General features: G+C 40.0%; 1 protein-coding gene across 2 annotated transcripts in view; it reads right to left on the bottom strand.

Annotated features, from left to right (window-relative positions):
- The window catches only part of ZCCHC2 (zinc finger CCHC-type containing 2), a 60,556-nt gene that overhangs the window by 23,874 nt on the left and 23,949 nt on the right, over positions 1–12,733 (bottom strand). For both annotated transcript variants that reach the window (XM_071208579.1, XM_012528500.4), the window contains exons 5-6: positions 11,290–11,402; positions 686–780 (exon numbers count right to left, since the gene is read on the bottom strand). In XM_071208579.1, the coding sequence (XP_071064680.1) occupies positions 686–780; positions 11,290–11,402 (208 nt within the window). The remainder of the gene's footprint in view (positions 1–685; positions 781–11,289; positions 11,403–12,733) is intronic.

Here is a 12,733-nt window from a genome sequence, read left to right as displayed (position 1 = left end):
TTTCTGAGCAAATGCCGAGTGTTGCAGCAGCTACAACACAGAAGCTCAGAAAGAAGGCTTAAGTAAGTGGTTGGCAGGGCTTGAATTTCATACCAAACTTTAAAGGTTTGAATAGGAGATTAAGACTCAAATTTATACCTGAGGTAATGTGGGGGTAGGTTAAATAGAGTGAGAAACTAGAATCAGCCTATGCATGAAAGGAAGTAAAGTCTAATCTAAAACAATAGGATTGGTAAGGAAGGAACAAACAGGAAGGCATCCTTTCTCTTGTCCTTTAAATGAGTAGACATGAAGAGGAAAAGTGAAAGGAGTAAGGCTGTTTCCAGCCGATGATGCTGGGGGCTGGGAAGGTCATTCATGGAGACAGGGAACTTATGAGGAAAGCCAACTTTCACTATAACATCTCTTCAATCTTATGCCAGTCATGTCAAGCACTGTAGGACGTCCAATAGTTTTAAAATACTTAGACCTTGAGTTAGAATCAGTCTATTTTGTTATGCTTATTTTCAGACATTATTTTCTCAATATATTAGTGTAAAATTCATTAAAAACCACAAATATTTCATAGTGGTATGTCACTGCTCCTTGACTTTAACTAAAATGACGATTCCATACTAGATGGCATGGTAAAAAGCAGGAAAACCAAGCAAGTTCAATTTTTACAGAGGAAGAGAAGGATACTTACTGAGACTGTGCAAAGATTCTGATGATATGGATTGAAAAAAGCTGTGTACTTTCTGACTCTGTAGAAAAGCTTGTGATGAAGTTGAAAATAGCTGCCTGCATAGTAAAAAAAAAAGAGAAATTTTTTAATTTCATGTAATATATATCCACGAAAGTCTCATTTTATATAAAGCAGACATAAGTGGCAGTTTAATTTAAGTAGAATAACTACTTTGTTTTCCTAAGAAAGCATTATTTCCTAATGTATTTCCTATAGGAGGAAGTAAAACTTAACAAAACTTATTGCAACAATCTACTAAAAAGGTTTATTTTTAATTTTTAAAATTTTATATAATCTAGTAAGGTTTCAATTCTGGCAAAAATGCATTATTTCAGTCTTTTGCCCAAGTCACCCAATAGCCATCTTTCTGGTCAGAAAAAGAACTGCAATTCTTTACTCTTCTTTATAGGTGTATACCTTTCTTCCTTTGGCTAAACATTAAGGAAACTTCCCACATTTTTCAGACATAAGAAGCTGAGAAGGTTGGCTGTTAAGAGTCATGAAAAATACCAAACACAGTGATCAGATTACTTAGTTAATATGTATTATATGAGTATTTCTATATCTTAAGGTATGACTAATTGATGATTCATGTTCAGTGTGGATGATAACATGATTCTAAGTTATGTGTCATCTTTGAAAACCAATTATTCTCACATATTACTAATGTAATTAAAAGATTCCAGCTGGAGGTCTCTGCTACAGTGGTACCTGTAAAAGGGGTCTTTTGCAAACAGTTAAACAGCACGATTTTATTGGAAACTTTACTCCTGGATTTGAATACCAGTTCAACTACTTAAAAGCTGAATCACCCTAAGCAGGTTATTTAGCCTTTCAGGCTCAATTTCTTCAGATGGAACACTACCAACTCCTGGAGGGTGTGAGATTTAAACAGTATGTGCAAATAAACTGGTACCCTGCCTAGTACAGAGGTGTTTAGTATACCCATTCCCTTCTGTTATTTTTGAACAATTTAAATACTCAATGAATTTTAATTCTTAATTTCTCCTAAAAGTTTCTGATATATCATTCAGACTAATATAATAACATCATATACCGTAATAAGAGATGACCCTCACGGGCCACAGCTGCCTGTGTATTAGGCAAAATTGCTTTTTGGTACTCAAACGTGGAGGTACATATTCAATAGGAGGATGAATGGGGAAAAACGAAGAGGCAAAGAACAATTAGATCTGAAGTGAAGGACTAGTCTGAATTTCCAAGTCTGAAGACATATCCACTGGGGTTAAAAATCTAAAGGCAGTGAACTCATGCCTACTTATACTCTCAAACTGGGAAACGGACTTGGCCCAGTGGTTAGGGCGTCTGTCTACCACATGGGAGGTCCGCGGTTCAAACCCCAGGCCTCCTTGACCCGTGTGGAGCTGGCCCATGCGCAGTGCTGATGTGCGCAAGGAGTGCCCTGCCACGCAGGGGTGTCCCCCGCGTAGGGGAGCCCCACGCCCGTAAGGAGTGCGTCCCATAAAGGGAGCCGCCCAGCGCGAAACAAAGTGCAGCCTGCCCAGGAATGGCGTCGCCCACACTTCCAGTGCTGTTGACGACAACAGAAGCGGACAAAGAAACAAGATACAGCAAAAAGACACAGAGAACAGAAACGGGGGGGGGGGGGGGGATTAAATAAATAAATCTTTAAAAAAAAGAATATACTCTCAAACTAACTGGAGAAAAGCACAGGCACATCTTCAATTCAAGGCCTGCATGCCAGCTGCCAGCCTAACACTACTTGTGACCCCTAATACCAACTACATATCCACTGCAGAAACACCAAGGTACATACCAAAGCCACACAGCGAGTAAAAGGCACAAGACGCTGAAACCAACGTATACAGAATGAAGTCAAGGTTCACTAATACATAAACACAAGATGGCAATTCAACTTAGTAAAAAATCTCTATGGCAATGTACTACTAATTAAATGAAATGAACAAAAACGACAGGAATACATTTTGACATGACAAAAATCATCCGTCCAACCTCAAATGTATATTTTCCTAATGTAAGCATTTCTGGAACTCATGCAATGTCCTGTACCAATAATCTTTATTTCACTTATAAACTCAATTCCTATTTCTCACTTTCATTTTCTTACTCCTTTTTCTTTATAAACAATACATATTTTAAGCGACACAAATGATAATGCGACTAAAATTAGCATTAGATAACAAATCTAAAATCCATTAATGAATCTAAAATTCATTAGATAAAGAATCTAAAATTCAAAAACTGAGAAGGAAGTGTCCTAACACCCTCTTAACTGTGTTGAGATGACTAGCCATTTGGGAGAAGTTATGAATCTGTTATCATACTCTTTACACCAAAATAAAATTCAAATGAATCAAAGATTAAAAAGGGGGTAGGGCTGGGCATACTAGAAGAAAATAGCTTAAATATAATCTGTGAAGAGAAAAGGTCTTCCTCGGCATAACACAAAGGCCTAACTAAAGTCGTAAGAGAAAAAAATGATAAATCTGACTACATAAAAATTTAAAACATCTACATGGCCCAGAAATAAAGACAAATACAGCTCCTTTCCTTAATCTAACAAGTAACTCTTATAAATTCATTAAGACCAATACAAAAATGGGAAGCACCAAAAAGGTCATTCATGGGGAAGTGCAAATGGCCATTCCAACACAGATTAAAATGAGAGATGCTCTTCTTTGAGACTGGAAAAAATGAGAAATTAAGGATATTTTTTGTCTGCTGAGTTTTGTGGCGATACAAACACAGGGCTGCTGAGGGTGTCAACTGCTGCTACCTCTTTAGAAGTAATTTGGAAATATTATACATTAAAATATGCATGTTAAGAAACATTCGCAGATATTCACTGTAGTACTGCTTGTAGCAGTTTTAAAATATTTGGAAACAACAAAATGACCATAAAAACTTAACTGATTAGCATAACTATAGTACAACTAAAAATATGTAGCAAATACAACAAGGTAGCGCTCTTTCTACATGTACTACTGATGTTCCAACACATTCAATGAAAAGAGCAAGTGGCAGAAAAGTATACCTGGGTAATCCCAATTGGAAGTAAGAAAATACACATATTTACTTAAATGCAAGGGTGTGTATATGCACGGCAAATTCCTAAAAGGTTATGTAAGGTATTTAATGAAGGCTGCCACTGGTGACCAGACTAGGAGAATTGGAAACAAGGGACTTTTCACATCTTGCCCTGCATTCTTCACAATTAGCTTGAATGAACACCTTTAGAGTAAAAAAGGTATCTTAAAACACACAGGCAAAATGTGACTATTGTTGAAGGGAATCTAGAAAAGCTAAAAAAAGGAGAGAGATGAATGCATTTTAATTGTGGTCCTGGCTGAGCGCGCCAAATCTCTGAGAGTGGCTCCTTGTGGAAATAATTATTTTTTTCCTTCTGAAAAATCTCAAAAAGTTGCAAATAAGGTACAAATAATTTTTCTTTCTGACCCATAAGTTGCTGATCTGATGTTCCAATAATAGGAAATAAATTATTTCCTATAAAGACATTCTCCTACAGTCAACATTAGGAAACTATTACTGATAATTATCTTTGAATTCTCAGACCCCACGCAAGTTTTGCCAACTGACCTAAAAAATGTCTTTTTTTTTTTTGGGAAACGGACTTTGGCTCAGTGGTTAGGGCGTCCGTCTACCATATGGGAGGTCCGCGGTTCAAACCCCGGGCCTCCTTGACCCGTGTGGAGCTGGCCATGCGCAGCGCTGATGCGCGCAAGGAGTGCCGTGCCACGCAAGGGTGTCCCCCGCGTGGGGGAGCCCCACGCGCAAGGAGTGCGCCCATGAGGAAAAGCCGCCCAGCGTGAAAAGAAAGAGCAGCCTGCCCAGGAATGGCGCCGCCCACACTTCCCATGCCGCTAACGACAACAGAAGCGGACAAAGAAACAAGACGCAGCGAATAGACACCAAGAACAGACAACCAGGGGAGGGGGGGGAAATTAAATAAATAAATAAATCTTTAAAAAAAAAAATGTCTTTTTTATCAGAACCCGGTTGAGACCCCCACGCTCAGGCAGCTGCCACATCACTCCACCTCCTCTGCCCTTGTGCTTGACTCTCAGTTTTAAGAGGACAGGCCAGGGATTCTGCCGAATATTCTTGGTTTAGGTTTGTCTGATGCTTCCTCCTCTTGAACTTCATGGCAGGAATGTCACAGGAGAAACGCTGTGTTCTTTTACTGAGGCTGATCACGTGGCGGGAAATGCTGATTTGTGATAGGGTTCACTCTACTTGATTAAAGAGGCGCCTGAGCGTCTACCAGGCTTCTTTGCTCTAAAGTTATTCTTTCTCCCTTTATAATTAATTAGCATTATTTTGTGGGAATTTTGTACAAAGGACTTTGATACTACCAATATATCCCATTCCTCAAACATTTAATCTATTCATTTATCCATTTATTTCAATGTGAATTTTTATTTTATTCAATACTATTATTGATGTTCAGTTTGCCCTAGATTTGGCTTCTGTGTCCTTTTGACATGACCACATCATTTGGTGTGCCCTTCCCTGCTTTTTGGCACAACAAACTTATCTTGTACTTTTCCTGCCCTAGCCCTAAAATCAGCTTTTCCTCCAAAGAGCCCTAGTTCCTGTTAATGGACAATGGTATTTACAAGTCAGGATCTGAGCACCAGATATGTCATTACTACTGTGCTGTTGCTATCTCTTTTCTCTATTGACATATTCTGACAATCCTGAGTTCAGACCAGTCCCTTCTATTACTCCAACAGACGCTCCCAGTTCATTCTGGTTCTCTCCTTTTCCACACATTAACCCCCTGTATTTGTCAAAGGGGTGCTGATACAAAATACGAGAAACTGGTTGGTTTTTATAAAGGGTATTTATTTGGGGTAGAAGTTTACAGTTGCCAGGCCATAAAGCGTAAGTTACTTCCCTCACTACAGCCTTTTGCCACGTGTTGGAGCAAATGCCTGCCGATGTCTGCCAGGGTTCAGGCTTCCAGGGTTCCTCTCTTCCTGGGGTTCATTGCTCTCTAGGCTCAGCTCCTCTGTTTTCTCCACAAGGCCAGCTGTAGACTATTAGGTGAATAGCTTGTTTCTCTTGCTGGGGCCTTCTCTCTTTCCTCACAACCAAGCTCCTCTATGTACTTATTTCCCGGGGCTCCAGCTCAAGACTCCAGCAGCAAAACTCCAACTCTGTCTTCTGCCATGTCTTTTATCTGTGAGTCTCTACCCACCAAGGGGCGAGGACTCACCCTACTGATGTGGCCCAATGAAAGCCTTAATCATAATTTAATCATGCCCAGGTACCAACGAGTTTACAAACATTATCCCAATATGTATTTCTGGAATTCATGAACCATATCAACTGCTACACTTCCCCTCTCCAATAGTAAGAAGCCTGGTTCCCACTACCCTTAACATCTTTACTTATTTGACCAAGTGCCCTGTCGTCACTGGTTCCCATTTCCAGCCTGCTCCCCTTCTCTGTCGTGCAGTCAGATGTCCCCCTGACCCTACTGGGCTCCCGCGCCTTGTGAGGGGCCGTTCTTCCCTGAGGATGCCGGCCTGCCCTTCTCAGGCCCACAAACACCATGCCAGTCCCCTGGCCACCCTCACCCTCACCTGCGTATGGGTTGCTTCTCTGCCCTGCTCTGCTGTCCACCTTGCTCTGCCCCACTGAGTGGCTCATGACCTAGCTGTTCAGGAGGGACGGGAGAAAGGAGAGTAGGAGCTAGTAATGACTATTTTAAAACAAAAGTCATATAAAGAATGTAGTCCTTGGTATTACTAAGACTTGAACCATATAGTGAGTTCAGCATATCTCCTAGAACACATATGTATCGAGTTTTAAAATAACTTAAATATGTTCTCACAAATGTGAGAAAAGGTAAGAAAATTTTGGAAACAGTACCAACCAGGAACAACCAGATCTACTAGCTATTAGTAAACTATAAAGCTATAATAATTAAAATGTGATCCTGCTGAGATGCCAAGTTGGGCTTTTCTCTCTGAACTCGAAAGTGGAAAAGGATCACACAACTTAGAATTGTCACAGCAACTCAGAAATGGACCAAACGAGAGCATGCGTGTGTGTGGGCTTTTTAGGGCTGCGTGACAGCACCGCAAACAGGTTGCCGAGAACAGCCGCAGTTTTGCCTCAGTTCTGGAAGCTTGAGCCTGAGGGCACGGTGTTGGCAGGGGCTCGGGGAAGGATGCTTTCCTGGTCCCTTCTGGCTTGCCGCTGCACCCCAGCCTCTGCTCAACCAGCACATGGCCACTTCCACCTGTCTCTTTCCTTCTCTCCAAGGTCTCTAGTTAGGACACTCCGCACACGGAGTGACCTTAACTAACCCCACCTGCACTGAGCCTGTTTCCATACGGGGCAGGCAAAGGACAGTCCAGCGGTAACAGCTTGTAGTAACTCTTGCTCTACGGTGCTGCTAAATTTAGGCCTTTTAATAAAGTTTATTTTTACCCTGTTTAAAAAAAAGTGATCCAAAACCAAAAATGACAGAAAGAAGCAACCCACAAATAGAAGTCAAAATACCATATGTAAAAAACCATATAGGATATCAACAACACGGGGGAAAAAGAAATCTAATCCACTGAATAGAAATTTCTTTGGAAAAAAGAAATAACCCTGACCCCATACAGTGTAACAAAATAAATTCCAAATTGATTAAAGGAAATAAAAACTTTCAAATATACCTATAGGATACATTATTAGAAGTGGTACTATTCAAAGGTTATCTCCATTTAAATTCTGATATTGCCAAACATATCCATAGAAATGTTACTACTGACACTTCTTGCTTCCAGAGAATAAGAGCATCTCCCTAATTTTTTACTAGAAATTATTACAAGTATTTTTTTCTGGTTATGAGAATTGTTGTCACTTTGCTTATAGTGCATTTTATTACATCATGTAAAATTTTGATTTGTAAGTATTTGAATTCCAGGTTTATTTTTGTTTCAAGGTACTGTGTGATAATTAGAAAAACCTTACAGACATAACAGATTTTACATTTCCCTTCCTATCTTTGAGGCATTTAGAGTTTTATTAAGGAATAAAAGTTTCCAACTTAATTTTTTTTCAGGTGGCTACTGAGATTTAGCCAACATTTAATATAGAACTTGGGAATGACTTTCTATTTTTGAAAGAAATATATAAGAACACAGAAGCAAAAACTTTATTTCAACCATAAAAACTAAGTGAAAAATATAATATGAAAGTTAATGGTTAATAACAATATATATTTCCTCCTAAATCTAAAAAAACCCTAAGATTCAAAAAGATAAACTGGCACAAAATAGATGATCTCAAAAAATCACATATGGAAAACTTACAGAAAGGAAATTGTACTAATAAAGGAAATAGAAGTTAAGCCAATGAGACAATCATTTACAATCAAATTAGCAAATACTTTTTGTAAAAAGGATACTCAAAGCCAGCCAACCTGTGCAAGCAAGCAAGTGCAGCACTGGAACTGTGTGCTGCCAGCACGTGAGCTCGGCGTAATGAGCTCGGCGCAACAACAGTAATATTCACCAGGGGGCCTTCAGGAGGATCTATGCTTTGCATCAGTAAGCCAATTTTAAAGAATCTCTCTTCAGCAACTAATCATAAATCTGCAAAATGTCTTCTGTACAAAAGTGGTCAAAGCTTTTAGGGGAAAAACAAACAAAAAAAGATCTATATGCCTAACAATAAACTGTCAAATGAGTATAGAACCAGATGGGATATATTCTACAGCCATTCAAATTGCCTCTGAAGAATTAAAATATGAAATGTTGATAACTGGAGAAGAAAAATAGGATAAAAAACTGCCTATCTAGTATCATAGGCAAAATACAAAAACTACTAAAAGAAAAAATCAAGATGGATAATTTTTATTGGGATGATTACAGTCTTTAATATTTTTCTGTATTTCCCAAATGTTCTATATTGAGCATCTGTTAAATTTATCATGAATCCCCCCCTGCCCCACAACTATCCAACATAGAAGGAATAGTTATTTATCAAGCACTTTGTGTAAAACATACTGAGTGAGGCTTAGCACTCTACACTGAAGCAGTATAGTAGTGGAACTTTATAGTCTCCTACTGGCCAGTGATGTGACCTCAGACAAACTAAAGACCTTTTATTAGAAACAGAGGCCTAGCATTAAATATCATATAGCTGGGGTGAAAGCACACACTGAGGCCAGTATAGGCAGGATGACAGCATACACTAATTTGCTAGTCCATCCAATTCACATCCTGTTGCCCGCCACGCACGAGGCCACCATCTGCCTCCCTTGCTACCTCTGCAGGTGTAGACCACCAGGCTCATGCTGCCAGTCCCTCCTCCTAAGTCACAGCTAGATGCACCACCCCCTAAGGCCTGGCTACTCAAAGTATGGTTTGTGGAACACCAGCATCTCCTGGAGCTTATTAGAATGGCAGAACCTCAAACCATGCCAGTACTATAGAATAAAAATCGTTATTTTAGTAAGGTCCTCCAGGGTATTTGTATGCCTATTAACGTCTGAGTACCATAGGGACCTCAGGAATTCCATCAACTATTCTTTGCCATCATCACCCCACTCTCCCCTGGCCTCACTGTTGTGATGTCCTCTACTACCAGCCCCTCCCAGTTCTCCTGCTCTTGTAACCCTCCCTCCTCAATGAGTGGAGGGCACTTGTACCTCCCCTTACTCCAAAACCTGGGTAGCTCCGGGCTCTAGCTTTCCAAACACCCATTCAGGAGGTGTTCGTTCCCTACCCTCCTCCTACGTGCATGTGGCTACCAAAGTGGGTGCTGTCCTTTGAAACTGCTGTTCTAGCCCCCAATTTCACCACGTTTCTGTAAGGTATCAACTCTAGGTCATTTTTCCACATTCCTATTCAATTCTGGCACCTGCCTTCTCCACCCCAGATCCTCCACTGTACGGGAAGAGCCCAGGGAGTCCTCTGGGCTCTTTGCTTGGCTGTCTTCTCCCCACAGCTTCCTCTGTCGCCAATCTTAGTCTTGCCATTTACTACCATAGTCACACTCTGCCCCTTGTCATACTCTAGTGAAAACTCTCTCCCTCCTGGATCTCTCCCTCTTTCCACTAGGGAGCAAATGTTCATCCTGAGTATATTCACTGGACCCCCAGTTTCACTACTGAGGAGGAGGGAAGGTCATTAAATTAACTGATACACATTCCTGCCTTCCTTCCCCCTCTGCCTTGCAAAGTTTGCTTCCCAAATTGGGCCACCTTAGATTCAGAGGGCAGAGAGTAAGAAGTTTCACCTAAGCCTTGACCGAAGCCAGATGCTCCATCTAACATTGTTTTTACTTAAACTCTGCTGTGGATGCTATTAAAAACTACAAGTTTGCAGTAAAATAACATGTGCTTCCTCTTTGGTCATTATTCCTTATTTAAAGAGGAAGTCAAAAGAAAGGGGATGAACGGGACAATTGCCAAAACCATACTCTGACCTTCATCACTACAACGAACTGTTTTACTTCACTAATCCAGACATCTCATGCTCTAATCTCAACTCGATCTTTCTGCTTATGCAGTCCCCTGGCACCTATTTCCAACTGCTGTTTCTTCCACTCTACCAGACTCTCCCATTTCTACTCTTTCCAGTCCAGCTTATACCTAACTGTCCATCATTTTGTAAAACGGAACAGTTTCTCCTAAATTGTCTTGCCCCACTGTCCTTTTGTCATCAATTCAAGAAAACTCCAAGAATAAATCCAACCCTTTGCTTTCTGACCAGTTGAACCTGAACTGTTGGAGGGATTAAAAAAAAAATTCATACAATAGGACAGACCAGCATGACTACAATTTACTCATCTTCAGTCTCAACTGGACTCTTAACCTTGTTCAGCTTTCTAGGCTTCCTCAACTTCTCAAGACAAAACAGGTAAGTCCCCTATCTCCACACACCACTGCCTTCATGGGGGAAGGCTGCAGGGGAGGGTACAGCTGTGCCATCAGGGACCTCCCCTCACCTGCATCTTCACTCTCTTCCTCTCTGTAGGCATATGGGATGCTCTGGGAGCTACCCCAAGACAAGTTTCACGGCAGCACACTGAAGACTCATCTACCCACGCTGGCCTTTTCCCACAGCCTGTAAACTTTGTAAGAACAAAGACCCTAACCTTAGCCACACTGTTCTTCCAGACAGCAAAGGGGAGAGAGGAGGCATTCAGTAAGTGTTGCTTTTCTTCACTTTCCCATCCCTTAGCCCAATTTCTTACTGGGACAGCTTAAAACAAAACAAAACAAAAAAATAAACCGAAGGTCGAGCTTTTGGAAAAGGGCCTTTCAACAAATATTTATGAGAAAAGAAAAGCATCAACTGAGTATTTGCAATGATTTATGATATCAGAGAGTTGACGAGTACTAGGATAAAAAATAAGTTTGGAACATTTTACTGTGAAACTAGACCTGAACAACACATGGATAACAAGTCCAATTTTTTTAAGTACTCCAAAGAATAAATCTCTGTGATCTCCCCCAAAAACCCAGTCTAACTTCATCTGGACAGCCGGCTCCCCAGACTGTAACACTGCTGTGATAAGCATTAAACTGTTACCTTAGGATGGGCTCCAGATCAGGATGTCGCCGTTCTTCCCTTTTCAAGGAACCCTGATTCAGCGCTTTTAAGATGGTCTTGTCAAAAGCCTCTGAAGACAATTCTTTCGGAAGCTAGAAAAGAAAAAAAAAATTCTGTTGTCAAGTTTCTTATTTACTGGTAAATAAGTTACAAACCAGATGCGTGAAATGAAGGGATGTGCCTACTGCCCCAAAGCAGCTCCTTTTCCAGGTCCCTACTGAATGAAACAGTATAGATTCTTCTCGACCAGGAAGCACAAGGCTGGCCTTCTGCCCACATCTCAGGGCTCCCCGGAGAGCGAAAAAGGCCCAGCAGCATCCCACATGCTTCTGAGATAGGCCTGCATGAACCTCACACTGTAAGCTCCATGTGCCACATGAAGACGACACGCACACCAAAGTTCTCTAGTTAAACCGAACCTTTTGCATAGCAGAGCAAGAATTTTTTTTAATGCCTCAAAGAATATTCTGAAAAGTGTTATATCTGCTTTTATAGCTGTCCCTTTTGTGCCTTCTATATACACTTTAATCTCAGGCAATAGACCAATAATGCTATGCTACAAATAAAGAACTGAGAATGAAAAATGGGGAGAAAAATTCTCAATCTTACTTACATATAAAAAGTTTAGATACCTTTCCCTCACTGTGATGGAGGTACCCTCAGAGCAATGTGCTAGAAACCACAAAAAAATCACTTAAAATTTAATTCATTTCATGTAATTCAATTTTTAAAATTCACAGAATTCTTTATAAAATTAATTTTCCAAGTCTTTCAAGAACTCAGAATTTTAAATTGGACTTCGGATAGTCTTTGCGATTTCTTTTGAATTACTGGCAATTTCATTAAAATTAAGAGTAGAACCATCAACACAGTTTATCTAAGGAGCCATAGGAATTTAAGAAAAAGTCTACACAAACTGCTGACTGACATACTGACTTTGATTTGAGAAACCTAAAGTAAATATTTTTTTGGCAAATAAGCATTTTGAGTCAACAATTCAGAAACGGAAAATTTAACAAAAGTAAAAAAGTATTACTAATTTTAGGCACAGTGAAACAACAAGACTCCAGATGTCGTGTCAGAATGAAGCACTTTCCACATCTTTTATTAACCTGGTGACACCTATAGCGCTGATGGCAGTGCAGACCTTGACTGTGGGAATCATTTCTTCTGACCACTAACTGAAAGAAATAGGTCCTGGATCTACACATTTTCCAAACAAAGAAATCACTATTCATTTCAATATTTATAATTTAGTATTAATCTTTTAATACAGATTTTGGACAAAAATTTACAAAATATAGCCATATATAATATTACCCATCTTAAACACGATTTGTACACAGTTAAAGAATATCAACTTTAGTGGAGAAAGCTATTTAAACTACCTAATGACTAATGATTCTTCTTAAATACTTGCAGG

This window comes from Dasypus novemcinctus, chromosome 16 (genome assembly GCF_030445035.2).
Source record: "Dasypus novemcinctus isolate mDasNov1 chromosome 16, mDasNov1.1.hap2, whole genome shotgun sequence".
NCBI classification, from domain to species: Eukaryota; Metazoa; Chordata; class Mammalia; order Cingulata; family Dasypodidae; genus Dasypus; species Dasypus novemcinctus.
The sequence above is the reverse complement of the archived record's forward strand: the minus strand, read 5'-3'. Positions and strand labels throughout refer to the sequence as shown.